The sequence below is a fragment of the Pseudopodoces humilis genome, chromosome 23 (genome assembly GCF_049639895.1).
Source record: "Pseudopodoces humilis isolate 2021_Gansu_Grassland_sample_001 chromosome 23, ASM4963989v1, whole genome shotgun sequence".
In the NCBI taxonomy this organism is placed as follows: domain Eukaryota; kingdom Metazoa; phylum Chordata; class Aves; order Passeriformes; family Paridae; genus Pseudopodoces; species Pseudopodoces humilis.
The window spans coordinates 4,404,442-4,426,734 of NC_142222.1; the positions used below are offsets into that span (position 1 = coordinate 4,404,442).

Consider the following 22,293-nt stretch of genomic DNA (forward strand, 5'->3'; position numbering starts at 1 on the left):
AGTAGCTGGCAGGCACGGGCTGGCAGTGGTAATGCTCAGCTGTTGGGTTTGTTCTGATTTATATGGAAGATGAGGCTGCTGGTACAGACCTTGCTCAGCCCCCGCTGCAGATGTGGGCACGATTAATTGGTGCATTTCTCTTCTGCTGGAGATGCATGAGTAGCCCAGCCCCTGGCCAGGGCAGAGCTGAGTTAATGAGCATTTTTTGATGGAACAGTGACTTGTGATGGGGGGTGGAAGCAGGCTGTAATAATAGTGCTGTTGCTTTTATAAAAGGCACAGGATCCACAGAATTGCCTTTCTTCAGACTTAGAGTGTTTGTATTAATAATTTTTAAGTCTAGTTTTCTGGATCAGACTTTTTATTAGTGCTTAAAAATCCACATTAGCTCAATTACCATTTTTTTCCCGTATTCACTATGTAATGAGGGGCTTGTTCTTACAAGTGGTCCTTGTAGTAGGAGTTTGGTAGATTTATATGCACATATTTTTTTCCTTTAGAAACTGATGACTACAGGACTTCCAATATCAGTATTTTTTTTGTTGAATTCCATCCCGAGTTCAGGCTAACCCTGGAACTCATCCTTTTCCATGCAGGGGATTTCTCACTGGCCCAGTATCTGTATTCTCTCCTTCCTCCCAGTGACTCCAGTATAAACCTGACTGGTCAGTTGGGATATTTGAGGCAAGATTGTTCAGGCTGTGTCTGCAGCTGCTGTTGGACATAGCAGCAGTGCCAAACCTTCTGGGGAGAAAAAAAGGTTGTTTTTCTGTGACAATGGTGCAAAATCAAGTGAAAGGTGCTCCTTAGGAAGTATTTTGATGGGAGGGGACATCAGAGAAGAGAAGATTGGACTAAATGTGGGATCATCAGCTAAACTGAGTCTTTTTGGGATGGTTCTTTGTGTAAAGCCTTTAGAGAAACTGCTGAAATTGAGGGGTTTATGCAGAAGGTGGACACAGCTGGTTCTGGCTTGTCCCAGTGCAGGAGCTCCCATTAGGGTAGCAATCCTGAAGGCCTGTTTGTGTTTTGTTTAATGATAATGAAAATTTAACCATAGACAGCTTTTAAAAGCAGTGGTTTTAAAGTCTTAATGTGAAATGCACTTAAAAGATGTTCCATTAGTGCTGAGGTGAGGCAGGGAAATCTGTCTTGTTCCATGACAAAAATAGCTCCAGTGGTAAGGCCAGGAGTGTGACCAGAGGAATTGGTTGCCACATGATTAGCAGGAGTTGTGAACTTGCAGCTCACCAGTTTATTGGGGTGATTGCTCATATGCATAGCTTTGCCTAGTAAGAAACATGAAATAATTACTTTTCACTAAAAGTATTCTGCCTTGCATTCACCATTAGGGAACTTCCTGGAGCTCATCCCATTGTTTTCCTAATGAAGCTTCTTCCTCTGCTGTTGTCTCATCTTTTTATTATGGCCTGATCTGGAATTCTTGCTCTTGCACACAAATGATGGTATTCCAGTACCAGCATTTTCTTCAGACTATTCTGGCAGATTTTCCATTCACTTACTTACCAGAACTAATTGTTCTTTATTGGTTTGTAGGGCATTTGTATGGGATATTCAGTTTCTTACTCACTGTGTAGTGCCTTTCTCCTAATATTTTACTGCCTATTAATTATTACAGTCATGGAATCTTGCCTATGGAACTACTAGCAAAGCACATTGGGGTACTCAGAAACACATCACCTTCAGACCTGAGTAACATGGCTGAGTTAGCCTGGAGTAAAGGGAGTAAAATCTTACCTGTGCATAAGCCAGGTGTTGTTTGGAATGGTGGTTGGGTTCAGAAGATCCCATCCAAGGGAAGTAAAAGGTGATTTGCCTTTGGTAGGATGCCAGATGATGATCCCAGATTTGATGCTGGGGTATCATGTAACTGAGGGGTTATTTTCTCTCAGAGGAAGGAATTCTTCCAGGTTTGGGAGTAGAGGTGTGTCTGACTGACTGGTCGCTGCAGCTGTTTCAAGCATCCATGTCTTAGCTGCTTCCTAAAACTTCTGTATAACAGAAAATCAGATGATTGGATAAGAGAACACTCAGTGTGTCTGTTTAGTGTTTATATTTAATTCTCTGATTTGCCTATAGAAATGTAAACCAGGCTGGGGAATTTTGATGGCAAAGGTGTCTTAAAGCATCTCCTTAGTTTTTTATCTGAGAATAGAATGTGACGGTGTCTGCAAGCATAACATTAACCATAACACAGCTATGGGGTCCTTTGTCCTTTGGTTCTTCTCTGGTTCATGGAGGGTTGCCAGGGTCATGTCTTGTGGAAGAAACAGACCTTGATGAGCATGGGCAGTGCTAAAAATAAAGGTTGGGAGTTCATGAAGGCCTTGGCTTTTGAGGCAAGGTAATACTGGCAAATGCCATTCAGAGGCTCTCCTCTCTGCTAGGAGCACAGCAGCTCGCTCAAAAGGGCAGATATGAACCACCTGCCTGCAGAGACAGGTACAGGGATGTGCACAGAGAGGATGTTTGGGTTAATATTTCCTTTGAAATAAGGAAATAAGAGAACGGGATGATCTGTGCCAGTGTCTGGACATCTCAGGGAGTACAGGTATAACGGGCACTGTGGTACAAGCTGTGCTAGAGATGGAAGACAAACTGCTCATAAAGCTTCTTATTTCACAGAAGATATTTTTAATACTTATACAATTAATCTTTCTTTTGGTATCCCTTCTGTTTTCCATTTCCTGACCTTTCTTTGCTGAAAGCGAGAGCTCTTAGAGCAGAGCTGCTCTCCCTCACCTGTGACAACAGGAAGCTGCAGGATGCAAAGAGAGAAGTGGCTGGTACTCATCTTTTGTAGGCAATTTGCTTGAAAGAAACAGAGGTGGATTTTCAGGAGGAAGGGCTGTTTGCCTAGGAGCAGTAAGCTCTTCCCTGGAGCATTACATTTCCTTGGGTCAGAGGGGCAGATATGGGGTGTTCTTGGGTGGCTGCCACATTCCCTGTTCTCTCAGCACAGCAAATAGCACAGGGATGCTGAAAATTTTAGGGAAAAGGATGGGCATTTTTTTTCCAGTGAACTGTTTGCAAGGTGGGGTGGGGGGGGGGGTGGAAATCAAGCAAAAGCTAAATTGGATTGTCAAAGCTGCAAGCCATTATTTGAAGATTATACAATCAGCAGGATTTTACTCCCATAGGAGTTAGGCAGCAGTGCTGGGGTGGGAAGCAGCCCAATTCTCTGCTTGGAATATGATTATGGCGAGAGACACACATGCATTTCCCTAGATTTCTGAAGTTTTTTGCAGAAGCAGTTGGGAGCTGGTGAGCCAAGTAGATATCTGGTAAATCAGAGGAAGTGAAACCACACCTCTGTCTCCAGAAGCCTTTTGTCTCTGTCTGGGGAGTAGCATGTTTTTAATCCCGCAAGGTAATCACATCATTTTGCCTTGTGATGTGGGGATGTTGTCCTTAGCAAGGTGCCATCCTCAAAAGTCAGCTGAAGAAATAATTGCAGGCCATAAAATAATCAGCCTCCTTCCATTTGCTGGGCTTGGGCTGACAACAGCTTCCTAATGCACAGAAAGACACTCCAAGTGCTTTCAGATGTCAGCACCTAGGAAAGGAGTGGGGTGTAAATGGAGGCTTGAGCTGAAGCTTTGATGTGGATTGGGTTTGCAGGACAAGAGTTTGGTAGTGGGGGAATGCAGGAGCTGCTTAAAAATTTCCCCCATGTCTTATGGAGCCAATGCCAGCCGGCTCCAGGATGGACACACCGCTGGAACAGAGGATTTAAGAAGGAGCAAAAACCTGCACAGCTGCAGCTGTAGGGAGGAGTGAGAATATGTGAGAGGAACAGCTCTGCACAGCCCCCAGGGCACTGCAGAAGGAGGGGAAGAAGGTGCTCCAGGCACTGGAGCAGAGATTCCATGCAGCCCACGGGAAGGCCGTGGTGAGGCAGCTGTAACCATCTCCCTGTGCTGTGGAGATGGAAAAAGTCAGGAGTGAAGTTGAGCCCAGGAAGAAGGGACGGGTGGAAGGAAGGGGTTTTAAGATTTAGTTTTATTTCTCATTACCCTGCTCTGATTGGATTGGGAATAAATTAAACTGATTTCCCCAAGACTGTTTTGCCCATGACAGTAGTTGGTGAGTGATATCTCCCCTTCCTTGTTCTGATTGTGTTTCTTGTTCCCTGCCCAGCTGAGAAAGAGAATGACAAAGCAGCTTTGGGGGCACCTGGTGCCCAGCCAGGGTCAGCCCACCACAGTATGGTTCCCACCTCAGGATTACAGGGCCTTCACGTTTAATTAATACCTTTCTGATTTTGGATTCCATGGTAAAAATACTGAGGATGGTTTGAAGAGCTGTGGAGAGGCAGCTTAAATTAAGAGAATAAAAACCAGCCCATCAGTGCAAGCTGTGAGGAATATTTCAGCTGGAGACAATCTGATGTTAATAACACGTTACCTGGTTTTGTCCAATTGCAAACATACTCTGATGAGAACATGGTTTTGTTCTGCTCCCCTGGGCAGGTCTTGCCTTAAGCTGAACTGGGGCTTGTGTTGGTCACCAGGTTGTAAAGGGAATGAGGTATCTGCTACGTGACCCGCTGGTCTGGCAGGATGAGGTTTCCTTGCCTCTTGAATCCTTGGAGATTTTCTACTCTTGTTGTGTGACTGTCTTGCCCTAGGGTTGATCCCTTCCTTACCAGAACTGACAAATTTACTTTCTCCACAGGGGACACTACACAGAAAATGAGATCTGCACAGTATCCTACCCCAGCAGAATTGGATGCTTATGCTAAGAAGGTCGCCAACAATCCACTGACTATAAAAATCTTTCCAAACAGCGTCAAGGTTCCCCAGAGGAAACACATACGCCGTACTGTGAACGGACTCGATACTTCGGGCCAGAGGTACAGCCCCTACCCATCTCAGGCCACCACGAAAACGGGCCTGCTGGCCATAGTCAAATCCCCAGCGAAAGGAATCATCAAGGACTTTGACGGGACGCGGGCGCGCCTGCTGCCGGAGGCAATGATGAACCCGCCCTCCACGCCGTATGTTGCACCAAGCACTTTATCCCACCCGCAGGCGCTCGCTCGCCAGCAGGCTCTCCAGCATGCACAGACTTTGCCGCACCCCCAGAGCATCCCGCAGCACCCTCAGGGTATTCCACAGCCACCCAGCTTACCGCACCCTCAGGGGATCCCACAGGCGCTGCCGCACCCGCAGACCATGCAGCAGCCGCAGGGCTTGCAGCACCCTCAGACCATGGCGCACCAGAGCCTGCAGCACCCCCCAAATGCGCTGCTGCAGCCGGGTTTACATGGAGGCAGAAAGATGCCGGATGCAGATGCGCCGCCGAATGTGACCGTGTCTACCTCAACTATTCCCCTCTCTATGGCTGCCACCCTGCAGCAGAACCAGCCACCGGACCTGAGCAGCATTGTGCACCAGATTAACCAGTTCTGCCAGGCCAGAGCTGGCATTAGCACTACCTCAGTGTGTGAGGGACAGATTGCAAACCCCAGCCCTATAAGTCGCAACCTGCTTATCAATGCAAGTACCAGGGTATCTACTCACAATGTCCCTACACCCATGCCTTCCTGTGTAGTAAACCCTGTCGACCATGCTGCTGCTACTATTCCTCCTGCCTCTGTTAATGTGCCCATGGTCAATATTAACAGGGTGCCACCCGCTTACCAGAACGAAATCAAATCGGTTGCGTGGAACCAGCACCAGCTTGCACATCTGCAGCAAATGTGTGGGGATGCTGCTGGGCCCGCTGGACTCGCAGGGAAGCACCCTCAGAGAGAGATCGCAGGGCAGAGTTTCCCTGGCAAAACTTCCAACTACCCTCAAGAACTGTGCATGGGCCAGTCCTTCAGCTTGAAGCCCCCCATCGAGAAGCCTACGCCTTCTCCGCCTGTGAACGGGTTGCAGGGACCTTTGCCATATACCAATGGGCACTATTTCCAGCCCCTCTGGAATAACATTCTGCCCACACCCAACAGTGACAGCTCTGGGTCCCAGGACTTCGCCATGCCTTTCCACGGGGGACAGCCAGCGGGAGCACCGCTGGATTGTGCAGGAGGAACTCATTACAGAGCTGGAGCTGGCCCATCCAGCCAGAATAATGTGATGCAGACCATGGATTACCTAAGTGGGGACTTCCAGCAGTCCTGCTTCCGAGACCAGAGCGTGGCTGTGCTGGGAAAAGTCCATCGGCCTCCCATGAACCGAGCACCTGAACCAACCGATAGTCGAAATCTTCATATTCAACACCCAGGGTATAGATAGGCTGCAGTCACTTTCACAGACAAAAAAAAAAAAATTATAGGTTTTAGTCTTAATTTTAATTAATAAGCAAGGCATTTTTAACTTGCAAACTTGTGTGATCATTATAGTACCCATTGGAAGAAGACATACTGTATATTTAAAGAGCTTTGCTTACATGTTATCAACTCTCCTTTATGCATCAAATATTTAACATGCCTTTTGTGTCAAAGAATTTCATTACACTACTTCACGCCACAGCTGTTTCCTCACCACAGAGTCTCCCCTTTGTGCAGCTTTTTTTTTTTTTTGCCTTCTGCAGAGCAGCTCCTCGCTGGACTGAGGTTGAGTTGCTGCAGGGTTTCGCAGACACATCTGTTCTCCAGCTCCGGCGAGAGCGAGGTAGCGTAGCTGCTTCCATTTCCATCTCAATTTCCTCACAAGATTAAGAGCAACAGAATTTTGTCAGGGAGTAGGGCTTATTTTCAACTCGAAAGCCCATTTCATTAATGCATTAAACATTGACCATTTGCACTGTCTAGAGGCCTGTGTAATTGAAAAAGAGGCTATGTTTGAAAAGAGCCAGCTAGGGGTATGTATTTAGGCTTTAATAGAGGGAGAAGCTTTTCAGCCGTTTCTTGCCCACGTTTATCATTTAGACTTTTTCCAAAGTCAAAAGTCTCTGGCAGATTTTTCTGACACTTTCTGTTTTCTGGACAGGGTATGGAGGAGGGGAATGGCAGGTTTGGGACGAAGGCAGCCACAGGGAGCTGCCTTTCTTCGTGTTCCCCCTCCCCACTGCCCTTCCACCAGCCTCAAAGCTCACATTATCTGAATCCCTTGCTGCTAGAAGTCTGGCCAGCCTCGTGAAGGGAATCCAGACCCGCTTGACAACTCCAAAAAGGGTTCAGCCACTTCTCTGGAAGCTGAAATTACTGTCAGGGTGAGGAGATGTAGCTCAGTCCATCCCCGGTGCAGCGAGCGTGGTGCCGCTGTGGGATGGGAGGCGCTTGGTCTGAATCAAAGCTCCTCTCACAAGCCACTGTGGGATTGACAGTTCCCTGTTCCTCTCCACCATTGGATTTAATGGAACAATTCTTCTCCCTGGGAATTAGCGAAGCTATTTATAACATCCCTTTTTCCCAGGGTTTCGGTGCCTAACTCCTTCTGTTCCTTCCCCATGTCACTTCCAGCAGCCAGTACTGAGTCAGTGACTACAGGACACTAACTACTGGGTAACCTCAACATCTTCTTCTCCTCAGTGTACAAAAACATCCCTTTCCTTTCCAACAGCCAAATTTATTGTAAGTAGAAAATTCCTCATCTCTGTTAAAGAGACTAATACTTGAACATAATGATCACAATCAAGTTTGGAAATTAAAAAAAAAAACAAAAAAAAGAAAAAAAAAAAGAAGAAAAATTAAAAAAAATAAATGCATTGATTCTTTCTATGTACACTGGCTAAAAAATATTGCTCTACACTGTAACTTTTAAGTGTAATATTTCTGTATGAATGTCGCCTGGTAGTGTGGGTTTGAGTAGCATTGTGTATGGGTGAACCCACTGGCCTCTGCCATCCACTGGCCTCCCTCACAGCCCTTGGAGAAACAAAGCCTTAAGTATTTGTTCCTTGAACTTTCCTTAATGAGCATGGTTTAAAAAAAAAAAAATCTAAAAGACATCATACAAAATTTAAAAAAAAAAAAAAAAATTTAAAAAAACCCCCAAGTTTTGAAGTGACGTCATAGTTGGCTAGAGATTCTTAAAAGTTTTTCGTAAATGGGAAAATTAGAAAACATTTATTTGTATTTTTTTAATTTAGAATGTGTAGTCCTGGGCTGTAACAAATATTTAGGTTTCAAAGCTTAGCAGAGTACGTTTCTGACTCCTCGCGTAAGTTAGTACACTTATGTCATTATTTAAATTCTTTTAAGTGTACTATAAAGCGTTCTTTAGTGGTAACTCCTGAGCAAAGTTAAGCAATTTGACTAAAGATGGATTAAATTATGTGTTGGCTTGTGTTGCCTTATATTTAAAAAAGGAAAAATTGCCTGATTGTGTTATGCCAAATGATAGCAACATGAAGTCCTAATTTATTGTTTATAATCGTATTCCTGCAGTCTTTGTGAAAACTGGTAAATATACATCTATGAAAGAAAGAAAATCCTGAGGCTTTTCATGCAATATTTTTCTGAATCCATTCTGTTGGAGCCAGAGTTCGAGTCTGAAGCTGCTTGCCCTACAGCCACCCTGTCGTCTTTCCCGTCCCAAACCCAACCCCAGTGAGGGCTGTGCTCTGACCTCACCCCTTCCTGCCCAGTCAGTCACTGTAAGGTGTTCTGCTACCCGAGTCTGTATCTTTTTACTAAATAAAACCTTGGCCTCTCCTCTGTTCCGTAGCCTGCTCCAAATCTTAACCCAGACTGTTATTAAAAGCTAATTTTTAACTCCTGCTCTTCTCCTGAGAGCCGGAGCGGAGCCCTGTGCGGTGGTGGTGGTTGCCTGGGAGGTGTTTGGTGGTGTTGGCAGCACGCTGTGAGTTTTTGGGGACTGTTCTGCACAGGTACAGCCACGACCTCCGAGGCTTTGCCCCGGTACAGCAGGACCGGGAAGCAAAAATCCTGCTGAGACTCATCCAGGTGGGACATTGCTTGAAAAAATAAGAATCATTTTACTATTAAAATATACTGAAACCTTTCCTTTTGGTGTGGGAGTGAGATTTTTCTTTGAAACAACCCTTTTCACCTCTGCAGCGGTGCTGTAGTGATGGGTTCCCCATCCTTCCCTGCTCGCCCCTAAAGAGAAACACTGTCCTGCCTCATTCCCAGCTGGGACACCGGGACCAAAGCTTGGAGCCAGGGTGGGGGTCTGGCTGTGCCACTGTCACCAGGGTGAGGAAGGAAGGAGCCTTGTGTGGCAGGAGCTGTGCCCTGCCCTCCTGGGAACCTGGAAAAACCTCCCGTGGTTTTTTCTCTCTGCCTGGTGCAGAATTAAGAGGAACCAAAAGGCCAGGAATGTTCCTTCCCCCTGAGCCTCTCCCAGGAGCCTCTTGTGGGTGGTCACCAACCTTTGGGGCTCTCACTGCTGCTCCTCTTGCCTTTCTGTCCCTCTGTCCATCCATGGGTCAGTGCTTTCCCCACTTCTGACTCCAGCACAAGGCTCTGCTCCCTGCTGGATCCTGGGTGCCTGCTCTGCTCCTTGAGGAATGAGTAAAGCTCAGGCATTTCCTGAGCTCCTGACCCTCCCTCAGCACCGGCACCATCCTTCCCATCCTCACACCACTTCAGAATTTCGAGGTGGACGCTAGGAAGATGCTGGGAAGGATAAACATGAGCATGGTGTGAACCCTTCCACAGGGAATCTGTGTCCCGTGTTTGGAGCAGGAGCTTTGTTCAGCCATAAGCCCAGTTTGTTACAGCCCAAAGTGAATATTTTATAAAAGATACTGGTGAGTTTTCTTTAAGATTTCCATGTCAGATGTCTCCAGGGGCCTGGGCTGCTCCCGTGGAAACCAAACAGAGCTGTTTACTGGGATCACTGGGGAGAGAACTGGGAATAAACCACAAGGCTGATGATAAAGTTTGCTGCTTCTGTGCTACAGGTACCAATTAGAATTTTCTTTATTGTTATTTTGTTCACAGGAAAAATAATAAAAAAAAAAAAGAGACCTGGTCCCTCTGCCCCTGCTGCTGGTTTTACACAGTGCCATGTGGGGGGCTTGGGTGGCCATGGAATCACAGGGTAGGTGTTTGTCCCACAGGGAATTTGGGGAAAGGTTTCCAGGGGTTTTTGGGATAGGAATGGATCAGGCAGAGACTGGCTGACTGCTCCAGTAAGAGGGAAGGTTTGGGAAAATAAAAGAATCTCTGAGAGAAAGGTGCTGAAATAATGGTTAAAAATAGGAGGAGGAGGAGGAGTGAAGGAGGGGGTTTGAGTCCTGACAGAATTTTAAAGGAAATTTGTAACATTTGTGGTCACCTTCCAGAAGATGGGACTTGACAGGGTTTCCTCCCCCCCTCCCAGGACTACACCTCATTTAATCTTTGCTTCCATCTCAGAAGGACAAAACTCCAACCCCATCTCCTGTGCTCTCTGCAAACCTGAACATTAAAATCCCTGTTTCACACTGTTCCCACTGTTCCCCAAATACTATGGACATTCGGTTCCCACGTGGTTTTCCTGGAATTTGGACTAAACCAGGCAGCTTAGCCTGGCTGAGCTGAGGCAGGAAGAGCTGTTTGCCCACAGGCACTGCTGCATCCCTCTCCAGCATCTGGAAATTCCAACAACCGTTCCAACTCCATCAGAGCTTCAGGATCCTCTTCTCCTTTGACTCGAAGCTTCTTTGGTATCTGGTTTCTTCATCCATCCCCATAACAGGAACAATCTCTTCTGCAAGGAGTTTTCAGGAGACTTTCTCATCATCGCAGCCAGCTGGGTCTGGAGCGAGGATCTGGTGGAAAACGATCCAGCAGGGACTTGGTGTGAGCAGCTGCTGCAGCCACAGCTGAACTGAGGGCTTTGAGTAAAATCCAACATTTTAAAACTCTCCTTTAGGGCCAAATAGGTTTTTCTTCCAAAGAAACCCAAGGTAGGCAACACCCAGAAGTTTTCTGCGAGCTCCAGCAGCTCTGGCAGTTTGTGATGTTCAGAGAGGAGCAACACTGGGGATGCTGCAAAAATTCAGAGCTGAAAAAAATCCTGCTCCGTGTGAGGTTGTGGGAGGTCCAGAGGATGGAGGAGCCAAAGGAAAAGGGCACACTTTGGACACCCCTCAGCAAGAGCTTTCAGATATTCCTCAATGTTCAGCAGAGCCAAATTGCAATAAAATTACTGGAGTGTTTTATCTGCTTAGTTTAAGTTAATTTCAAAGCAATTGGGTACAGGCTGTTGATTCTGCTGGGGTGGCTGCAAGCCTGAGAGATGTGCTGGCAGTGAAGTGAAATTGCACCAAAAATCTGATGTGAAATCTTTGTCAACTTGCACTGCCCTCAAACCCCTCAGTCCTGGGAGCAAATGGGGCCCAGACAGGTCTTTAATAAAGGATGTGCAAAACAAATTTTCCTCCTGTTTTTCTCCCTGTACAATATCAATGTCTGGTTTCGTTGTCTTTGGAGAAGGAGCATCAAGAATCAGCACAAATCAGGGCACTATGGTGTGAGCAGATTGGTTTTGCCAAAAATCCTCCCTGTCTACGATCCCAAAGAGGTTAAAAAGGTTTGGGGGTTATTTAGGGCATCTCCACTGTGGTGGGGGTATTGCACAGGCAAAAGGCCCTCCAGGTGGGGTCTCCTTCGATTTTTTTCTGGTATTTAATAAGATTTTCCTCTCTGATTTGAGCATCTTCTGAAGTTCCTGCCAGTGTCCCAGCGATGTTGGGACAACTGAGCAGGGAGTGAGGCGGCAGCACAAACCTTTAGAATAAACCCTCAAACCAACAAGTTTCTAGGAAGTTTATTTTTAAACTTGATATTTGAGGCTAAATTTAGCAGCAAAAATCGATTTGTCTCCCTCTCCTCCCCGAGCATTGAGAGCATCTCCCCCTCCTGCTTTTCTGCATCCCAGGCCCTGCTGGGGAATCGCTGCCGCGTTCCCTGGGAACGCTGAAGGTTAAGAGGTGCTCCAAGATGTGGCTGACATTTCCAGACGTGGCCAGGTAAAAGGAGCTGGAGAGCAGAAGTCAACAGCACATCCCACAGACAGCGCTGGAAAGGGGCAGGAAAAGGGGGAAAGTGAACCCAAACAGGGAAAGCAGAGTTGGGAGTTGGTCCCTGAGGTGGGGACAGGGACAACTCCAAGCTCTCGGGGTTGTTTTTTCTTCTCCTTGGCTTCCCTGAGCTCATCCAGGAGCTGCTCCAGGCTTCCTCCAGCACCGCTTCCCACTTTTAGTTCATAAATTATATATGGATTTTGATTTGATTTGATTTCTTTCAAGGCAACTGGTTAGAACAAAGGGTTGCCAACGCCCTGTGTGTGGCCTGGTCAGAGGGGCAGGCCTGTCCCTGTACTCTGTGTATGGAGGGTGTGTATATATACACACAAATAAAAATATATAAATAAAATATATGTAATAAATATAAAATATAAACATATAACAGATAAGAATAAAACAATATAAATAGCTATTAAATAGAAATTAAATGTCTGAAGAATATGAAGTATGGAAGATGTGTAAATATACAGATAAAATTTTTGTAATATAAAATACTAAAATATTATGTAATGCAATTATATTGATATATGCAATTTGAGATGATATTAAATTACTAATAATAATTTATTAATATACTTATATGGTATATTAAATGTTAAATTTAAAATATTTTAAAGTATTACATATAAAAAGTATATATTAACTATAAAATAAAAAATAAGCATAAAATGTAGAAGAATAAAATTTGTATTTAATATTAATTAGAACAACTTGTTAATGTAATAATTATAATGATTATAATAATCATGTTATTAATTTATATAAATTATAAGGCCATAAATTTCTATTAACACCTTCCCTTCCCTTGGGTCCCCACGCGGCGGCGCCACCGAGCCGGGCACCGGGCGGGGCTGGGACACGGGGACACGGACACGGGGACACGGGGACACGGGGACACGGGGACGTGGGGACACGGGGACGTGGGGACGTGGGGACACGGGGACACGGGGACAGGGGGACACGGGGACGTGGGGACACGGGGACAGGGGGACACGGGGACACGGGGACACGGGGACACGGGGACACGGGGACAGGGGGACACGGGGACAGGGGGACACGGGGACACGGGGACACGGGGACGTGGGGACACGGGGACACGGGGACACGGGGACACGGGGACACGGGGACGTGGGGACACGGGGACACGGGGACGTGGGGACACGGGGACACGGGGACACGGGGACACGGGGACGTGGGGACACGGGGACGTGGGGACACGGGGACACGGGGACAGGGGGACACGGGGACGTGGGGACACGGGGACATGGGGACACGGGGACACGGGGACACAGAGACACGGGGACACGGGGACCCGGGGACGTGGGGACACGGGGACATGGGGACACGGGGACGTGGGGACGTGGGGGCACGGGGACACGGGGACACGGGGACACAGAGACACGGGGACAGGGGGACACGGGGACACGGGGACACGGGGACGTGGGGACACGGGGACGTGGGGACGTGGGGACGTGGGGACACGGGGACACAGGGCACTGGAATGGAACTGAGCACCAGGGTGGGCTGGACATTAACACACGGGTGGCACTGGGCACCAGTATGGGCTGATACTGGGCACCACTATGGGCTAGCAATAGACTGGCAATAGCTGCCAGTTTGTGCTGGCACTGTCACCAGTACAGTCTGGCACTGGGCAGCAGTTTGGGCTAGTAGGGGTCACCAGTATGGGCTGGAACTGGACACACCAGGCACCAGTGTGGGCAAGAACTGTCCGTCATTAGGGGCTGGCATGAGGCTGGCATTTGGCACAAGCATGGGGTGACACTGGGTGCCAGTGTGGACACCAGTACAGGCTGACACTGGATACCAGAATGGGCTGGCATTGGATACCAGTTTGGTGGCCCAGTATGGGCTGGCACTGAACACCACTATAGGCTGGCACTGGGCACCAGTATGGGGCTGCATTTGGCTTCAATGCAAGAATGACACTGGGCACCAGTACAGGCTGGCACTGGGCAGTGCCGGGGGCTCGTACTGGGCACCAGTTTGGGCAGGAACTGGGCACAGTAGAGGCTGGTACTGGATACCAGCAAGGACAGGAGTATTGCCCAGCTGCCCAAGGCCCCGGGCTGCCACACCGGGCTGGGAACCGCTCAGGGGGACATTCCTGAGTGGGGAAACGGGGTACGGGGGTACCCCCGGCTGTGCTGCCCCCCAGCCCAGCCAGGGCCGCAGGGTGCAGCTAATTAGGGGCTAATTGCATTAAACCGGAGCAGCACTAATGCAATTGTGGGATTATCCTGCAGAGACAGCGACCCCCACATCGCTGCCGGGGGAAGCGTCAGACACACGGAGCTGGGGGCTGATCCAACCCGACCCCCCAGACACTGCCCCAGTGTCCCCCACCATAGCCCAGCCCCTGGCTGCTCGGGATCCCGCCCTCCCCCGGGGCGTTAATTACCCCAGAGCTAATGATGGGCTGATGGGACAGAGGGGGGGCCTGCAGGGAAACAGCCCCCGGGGCTGGCGACCCCACCCAACCTGGCACATCCCCGCTGCTGCCGGTGATTACCGATTTAACCGGCTCCATCTGAGCCCGTCTGCCGCCGGGATGTGGGTCAGGGATTACCCCTCTCCGTCCCCCCAGCGCAGTCCCGGCCCTCCCTGTCCCCAGCACCCACGGCTGCACCAGGAGCATCCCCCGGTCCTGCCATCCCCATCCCGGCACGCACAGGATAAAGGTTCAGGCTGAGGAAGGAGCTTCAGGCGGCCGTAATAAATACAAGAAAAGTTTATTGAAAAGAAAAAGACGTGGGGAGGGGGCAGCAGCCCCAGCCTGGGGTAATAAATAACAACCTGGGGAGCACCACTTTACAAAATATGGCTCTGGGCAGTGGGGTCCTGCAGGGTCCCCAGCAAAGCTGGTGGGGGCTGCTGGGCACCTCGGGAAGGGGCTTAGGGGGCCCAGCCCCCCGGCACCCCCAGGCACCTGAGAAGGGGCTGCCCCAGGGGGCAGCTGGGGCTGTGGGACAGTCCCAGCCCCAGGAGGGATGTGGGAGCAGCCCACAGGTCCCGAGAGCCACCGCGGCACCCCGGCAGCGTCCCCAAGCCGGCAGCACCGGCTGCGGGCAGGGGCTCAGCACCACTTGGGGCACCCCTGGACGGGCACCCCGGTCACATCCTGTCCCCCTCTGGGGCTCAGGCCAGGATCTTCTGGGGGATCTCCACTGAGGCTTTGATGAAGATGGCATTGTCACGCACATAGTTCCGCTTCCTGATGTCCTCGTGGGAGATGAACTTGGGGTAGCCGAAGCCCAGGGTGCTCTCATCCAGGGAGCTGCGCGAGGCTCCTGGCTTCTGGAAGTTTTTCCAGTTGGGATCCGGGTGGAAGGTCTCGGTGATGTGCTGGGGCTTGGAGAGCGAGGGGTCACTCTGGTCCAGCAAGGAGAAGGTGACGCGGTAGGAGAAGGGCCACTCCAGCAGGTTGTCGTACTCGCCCGGCAGCACGCGGATGTAGACGGAGAGGTGGCTGCTCTCCCCGCTGCCGTTGCCATTGAGGAAAGCTGACACCTGGAGCTTGTAGCCGTACTTGTGGGTGTAGAACGGGGGGCTGAAGAACTCGTAGTTGCTGCGGGTTTTGGCCTCCTGCAGCTTGCGGGCGTAGTCGGCAATTTTCCAGATGAGGGTCCCATCGCTGCTCACCGACAGCTCTTCCACATCCCGACGCAGCTCCAGGATCTCCTGCCGCTGCCGGCCCACCAAGGCACACACCATGCCCAGGTGGGTCTTGGTGCTCTCCTCCAGGTGCCGGCCCATAGCCAGCTTGGGGCACTGCGGGGACAGCGGGACCATCAGCAGGAGGGTGCGAGAGACGGCGTGGGGACAGGAGAGAAGGCAGCGTGGGGACAACGTGGAGATGTCATTGGAGCGTGGGGGTACTGGAGCAGGATGGCACAGGGGTTGCACAGGGACAGCTGGCTGGGGTGGCAGGGGGGCACTTGGTTGGCAAACACAGGGGTTTGGCCATGGAGCCACATGGATGGGACTGAGAACAAGGGATGGGACAGATGTCAGGGCAGGAGCACCGTAGGGGTGTTGTGGGGCCCAGGTGTGACACGGTAGGAACAGCACCCCATGCCCACAGATGCCAGGACAGGTTTGTCACAGGGACAACACTCACCCGGTGCTTGCAGCCAGCTTCCTTGAAGGGGCACAGCAGCATGGCAGTGTTGCAGCTCTCCTTAAGGTGGGTGGGCACATCCTCCCGGGCAATGCTGGGTGTCCCACACTGGTTGGGGCACGGCACGGGGTACCGGGGACACTGGTACTGGTGGTTCTGGGGAGGCAGAAAGGCTGTCAGCTCGGGCTGGGAGCTGGCAGGGTGAGAGTCCCCATGGGCTCCACCTCACCTGGATGGTGTCAAAGACAAACTCCTTGGAGCAGTAGGAGCAGGGCTGTGTGCGCTTGGGGCACTCGGCCAGGGCGTGCTGCGACAGCAGGCGCCGCATCATGCGGGCCCCACACTTGTTCTCACAGTACACACTCTCCTGGGGACACGTGCCCTGGTGGCCCTGGGGACCACAACAGTGTCATCACCCTCTGGCTGCCCTCACCAGCCAGCCCTGACAGGGATGGGGACACACGGTGCCCCCACAGCCAGAGGGCACAATGACCGTATGTCCACATCCCCCACCCCAAGGCTGTCCCCTCCACGATGTCTCCCACAGTGTCCCCATCCAGGGCCTGCCCCATACCCAGGCTGTGTCCCTATGGTGCCCTGCAGCCCACTGGGGTGCCCACACATCCCAGCTACACCCCCACAACATCCCCCAGAGCACAGCCATGCCCACCATGGCACCCTGGCCAGCTGTGTCCCCCGCAGTGTCCCACACCCGCTGCCCACCTCGAAGGCCTCCCCAGTGAAGTCGCTGGCACAGAACTCGCACTTGACCCTGCGCTTGGGGCAGCCGTGCTGGACGTGCTCGGGGAGGTCACGGCGGCTCAGTTTGGCGCTGCACCGGTTGGGGCAGGGGATCACGTTGAAGCCACAGGTGCCAAGATGGGCCTGGGGAACACAGGGATGGTGATGGGAAGGCCATGGGGTACAACTTTGGCCACCCCCCCATCCTCCCAGGTCCTACCTGGAGGTGCTTGATGAGCCCGCTCCAGCGGCAGCCCTCCTCGCTGTGGATGCAGCGGATGGCCAGGCTCAGCACCTGCGCCTCCAGCTCGGGGTCGGGGTAGATCTGGAGGGGCAGCAGATATCAGCATCCTGCACGGGGCTGCGAGGGCACAGAGCCCCCAGCACGGCCTGGCCGGGAGCCTCGGGCACGCTGCCCAGGGACGGATCCCCCCTGGGCACAGCAACAAGCGCCCTTTGTCAGGAGTGGGCTTCCGCTCCCCGGCGCCGCGGCACAAAGGGCTCTTGCTTCCGCCCGGGCGCCCGTGCCAGGCCCGTGCGGCTGTGCCAGGCGCTGTGCAGAGCCTGGGGATGGCCCCTGGGTGGGGATGGCCCCTTGGAGCACGGTACCCATCCGTGTGCCAGGCTCACCTTGGCGTACTCCAGGGGCAGCTGGTCCTCTGGACACTTGAAGATGCCTTCGCTGCAAGACACAGAAGGCTCAGGATCACCTGGGGCTGGGGAGCGGCGTGTCACCAGTGACACAGCCACGATGTCCCACCGGGTCCCCGCCATCCCAGCCCAGGACATTGGCACTATCCCTGTACTGCTGAGCACTCACCCTGTACCAAATCCAGCCGCCACCCTGGGGGAGCCACGGCTCTAATCCTGCTCCATCTGTCTGAGCTGGGAAATGCCCCCGCCAGACACCCCCTCAGGCAGCCCCCCACCCCCAGCCGGGCACGGCGGCCCCGCTCGGTCCCCAGGGGGCTGGGTCAGCCGCCGTGAGCGTGGCACCATCTGGAGCCCCGACAGCTCCTTGCCCATCCTGTCCCCTGGGATTAAGGAGGGTGCCGGCGCCAGGGTGTCCACAGCCCCAGGTGCCGGGGCCCAGGGGAGGTGGGGGAGGGCAACAGCTGGGCTCCAGATGTGAAGCCCTGATGTGCAGCCCTGGGGCTCCTGCTCCACAGGAAATGGCCCCAGCAGCCACCACGGTGAGTCAGGACGGGACAGGGGACAGGCCCTGGAGGGGTCCCCATCCTGCTGGGCCCCCAGGATGGGGTGATCCTCCCAAGAGCTGTCCCCGAGGTGGGACAGCTCAGCCCTGACCTGCAGAGGAGCAGTATGAAGTGGAGACAGGGACCCAGGCAAAGAGGCAGCCTGGGCTGTGACAAGGCTGTCCAGGAGTCACTGTCACCTCTGGTCTGCACATCACTGTGCCCAGGGGTAGGGGAGGGTGTCCATGCTCCGTCCCCGATGGACACTGGGGTGGGGAGACTACAGGTGCTGCCTATAGGGACACCCAGCAGGACACAAAGGGACCCTTTGGCTCTGGTGTCCTTGCAGTGACACTGGACAAGGCTGTCCCGCCTGGACAGCCCTGTGCCCACTGCATGCCCTTGGCAGGCACTGGCGTGGCCTCAACTGGAGCTGCCAAGTGGGTGTGAGATGCCGGGACGGTGCCAGCAGTGCCGCCGGGCACACGCCAGCCTGGGCTGCCCTGCCATGGCACAGCCACGTCCCCTGCAGCCACCATCCCCGTGCTGGGAGTGCAAGTGAACCCCAGGACCCACAGCCCCGTGGGGTGTGATCCAGATGGAGAACGGCTGCAAACAGCTCTGCCTCGTGCCCTCTCTGTTTGTTGCAGATGGTTTTGCCGGAGTCATCAGGGATCCATCGAGATAAGGTGCTCTCAGACAGGGTCGGGCACCGTGGCACTGCCCCGTGGCTGGCACTGCCCCGTGGCTGGGATCACTCAGTTGCTTTTCCAGGGCTGCCAGCCGTGCACGGTGTTGGGGTGCTGGGGCTGGGGGGGAAGTGGGACGATGACCCGAAGCCAGCGCCTAATCCCCGACAAAGCTTCCCCATTCCTCACGCTTGGCCGGGCAGGGAATGTGCTGAGGCAGCACCCAGGGGGACCGTCCTTGCCTCTGACCTTCATGGCGTGTTGGGGCACAGCGAAGTGATCGGACAGGGAACCCCAGCATCCCCCGGCACCCCAGCAGCGCGGTGGGGCTGGACGGCTTAGCCCATGGGATCCCCAAACTGATGCGGGGCAAACAGGTTGTGCTCGGGGGGGATCCCCGAGGCCATTCCCCCCCGGCAGAGCGGAGGTGCCTGCGGGAAGGGTGCGCTCTGACACGTGCCCCGGGGAGCGCCCGGCTCCACAGAAACCGGCCCCGGTGACGGCAGTGCCCGGGAGCGGTCCCCGGGCGAAGGTCGCTCCGGCGGGGAAAGGAGGGGAAAGGCCCGGGGTGACGCCTGTCACCGCCCGGAGAGAGCACGGGCACCTCCTCGCCGTGCCCCGCGGGCCCCCCGGGACCGCGCCGAGAGCGGCGGCCGGGAACCGGGGCAGCACCGGTCCCGCACGTGTCCCCCGGCTGCCGGTACCGGTACCGGGGGTCCCAAACCGCACGGGCCGGAAGAGGCCCCGGTTCCTCGCTCCCGGCCAGCGCACACGGCCGGGTCGCGCTCACCCGTGGGCGCGGGGACACCGGGGTGGTCGTACACCCCTCCCCAAAAAACACCCCCGGCCACTTCCTCCAGCGGGGCCGGGGCAGGAAGGGGTTAAGCTCGAATCTCGAAACTCGGCGCTCCGGGCTTCACCCGGCCCTCCTCTTCCTCCTCCTCTTCAGCGAAAGGGGCCACGGGCCGCCGCACCCGCGGGGCGGCTGTCACGGGCTGGGCGCGCCCCGCACCCCCTCCCTGCCCTGGGGCACCACCGGGCACCCCGCACCTTTCCCCGGCCCGAGGAATCCCTGGGCGCCACGCACCTTTCCCGGGGCACTCCGCGTCTTTCCCGGGGCACTCCGCGTCTTTTCCCGGGCACACTGCAGCCGTTCCCCGGCCCGGAACAACCCCAAGCACCCCGCATTTTTCCCCAGAACCCCCGCACCCCCTAGGCACCCCTCCCCCTTTCCGGGGATAACCCGCATTCCCTCCCGGGCCTCCGGGGCATCCGCACCCCCGCGCACTCCGACACCGGCCCAGCACCCCGCACCCCTCCCCGGGGCACTCCCGGACACCGCACCCCGGGGCCGGCGGTGGATGTGGGGGTGACAAGGAGCACCCGCCGCCCCGCGGGGTGCGGATCCCCGGATCGGCCGGGGCGAGGCTGCACGATCGGCTGCCCCACGGGGGGAAACAGCGCACGGAGTAACGTCAGGCCGGCTCACCCGTGGGGTAATGCGGGGTCTCACCTGAGGAACTCCTGCAGGCAGGTGTCGCAGAAGCGGTGGCCGCAGGTGGAGACGCGGACGGGCTCCCGCATGGGCTTCCCGCAGAGCGGGCACAGCACCCGCCGCCGCGGCCGCTCCAGCAGCTTGTAGTCGTAGCCCGGCATCCCGCCGCCGCCGCCGCCCCGCGCCCGCCGCAGCCGCCCCGCGCCCGCTCGGCTCCGCGCTCCGCGCCCGGCTCCGCCCGGGGGCCGGACGGGGCGGTGGGACCGGCCTGAGCCCGCCCCGCCACGGGGGACGGCATCGCCATGGCCACCGCCCCCGCCCGGAGCCCGCCTCCCCGCCCGCCGCCCCCGCCGCACGGGGAGGATGGAGCGGTCCCGGGGGCTCGGGGAGCATCACACCGGGGACAGCCCCTCTAAGGGGCTTGGCGTGCAGCACATCGGGCACAGCCACCCCGGGGACTTGGGGAGCACCCCACCGGGCACAGGACTCTGGGGGAATTTGGTACCCACTGCACTGGGAACAGCCGCCCCAAGAGTTTGGGGAGCATCACATCACACATGGCCCCCTCACCCACTGCAGCCTCCCGTGGCCCAGGGCTGGGCTCTGGGGACACACACTGCAGTGTCCTCGCTGACCCTACATGCCCTCCTTGACTCAGAGGTGTCTCAGAGGTGCCACACTCCTGCAGGCCACAGCTGTGCCCTGAGCGGGGCTGGAGGTGGATACAGCTCCCAGTCCTGCTCCTGCCAGAGAGCAGCTCGTGTCCCAGCCATCACCCACAGCACAACAAGGAGGGGCTGCCCTGAGCCCTCCACGCCACAGGCACGAGGGGGACAGATGCTCCTGTGGCTTTCTCTTGTTGGGAGCTCATGCCCCAGGCTGCAGCCAACAGCCTCCCTCTAGCCACAGTTTGTAACTGAGCAAGAGCCTGGAGGAGGGAGAATAAAAGCAAATCTGTCTGGCTTCAGCCCCCTCGTCACTCTTTCAGAAATCAGAGCAGCATATGGGAGTATTTGCCCCTTTCCCCAGAGATGGAGCCGAGCAGATGACAGGCTGTGAGCATGTGTTACTCCCACCAACGCTCACTCCAGCCAGCTTCCCATTAAGGGCAGCAGTTGCTCCAGACCCAAATGTTAGCAGTTTTCAATTAGCAAATGGCAGAGGAGAGGGATTCCTGGGGGACACGCTGAGCAAGTCGAGCTCTATCACTTGTCACTCAAGGAGCTCACGTTACCCTTCTCCCCAAGAGGCTCTGCTTAAAATAAAACCCTGCAGCAGCCTGGGGGGAGGCAGCCTGCTTGCTGCCAGAGCTGCCAGGGAGGGGATGGGTGGCTCATTTCTGGGGTTACCCTGAGGGATGGCAGGTTGTTCTGAGCTGCACTGGGGCTCCCAAATATCAGGGAACCTTGTACTGGGGTACACTGAACACGAGCTGCCATCAGCAGGGTGTTTTCCAAGAGACGTGAGCCGCTGCTCAGATGATGGAGAGCACTGAGCTAAACTTTAACCAGCTCCCAGAGATACTGGAAACGCGACGGATAAAAACAAGTGACAGTGGGCAGCTGTACAGAGAGCAGTGGGAAAGCCACCTTGAGCTGGGGTTGAGGTGTTCCTTGGCCGGGTTTGCCCAGGGCTGTGACACCCTCAGGGCAGGATCTACCAGCAGCCCCGTGGTCCAGCTGGTTCTGCCGCCCTGTGCCAGCAGAGCCTGCAGCCAGGCTGTCTCCAACAAGAGATAGGCACAACCCGGACACTGTCCCTGACACGCCGTGACCTGGCCCCAGCTAAAAACTGTCCCTGGACACCACTCTGGGACAGGGTTCAGGCTAAAAGGACAGGTCCTTGGTATCCTGGGGTTGATGGGACTCCAAAGACAGGGCACATCAGTCCTGTAAACACTGGCAGCCTGTGCCTCCGATGACAACCATGAAACAGCCGACTTTTATCATTATTTACTGCTTCTCTTTGATGTTTTAAAATTATTCTTCCCTAAGCTCACTGAAGAGCATCTCTGCTAATTAGCCAGGAGCTGACAAAGCCATCAGAAGGTGCTGGCTGTGCCGGCAGGGCGGCTGGGAG

General features: G+C 54.2%; 2 protein-coding genes across 8 annotated transcripts in view; one reads left to right on the forward strand and one right to left on the reverse strand.

The window, feature by feature from the left end:
• FAM222B (family with sequence similarity 222 member B) overlaps positions 1-8,937 on the forward strand; it is a 36,386-nt gene extending 27,449 nt beyond the window's left edge. For 5 of the 7 annotated variants that reach the window (XM_014255121.2, XM_005525774.3, XM_088066316.1 and 2 more), the window contains one exon: positions 4,699-8,937. In XM_014255121.2, the coding sequence (XP_014110596.2) occupies positions 4,716-6,263 (1,548 nt within the window). In that variant the 5' untranslated portion in view covers positions 4,699-4,715 and the 3' untranslated portion in view covers positions 6,264-8,937. The remainder of the gene's footprint in view (positions 1-4,698) is intronic. The other 2 variants (XM_088066317.1, XM_014255122.2) reach the window with 1 other exon arrangement.
• Positions 8,938-14,732: 5,795 nt separating this feature from the next.
• Positions 14,733-20,411, reverse strand: TRAF4 (TNF receptor associated factor 4). The gene is made up of 7 exons (XM_005525775.3): positions 20,233-20,411; positions 17,465-17,516; positions 17,055-17,159; positions 16,817-16,978; positions 16,323-16,484; positions 16,094-16,249; positions 14,733-15,744 (listed from the first exon to the last, which is right to left on the reverse strand). The coding sequence occupies exons 1-7, from the start codon at positions 20,373-20,375 to the stop codon at positions 15,112-15,114; spliced, it is 1,413 nt and encodes a 470-aa protein (XP_005525832.1). The 5' UTR covers positions 20,376-20,411; the 3' UTR covers positions 14,733-15,111.
• Positions 20,412-22,293: the final 1,882 nt, after the last annotated feature.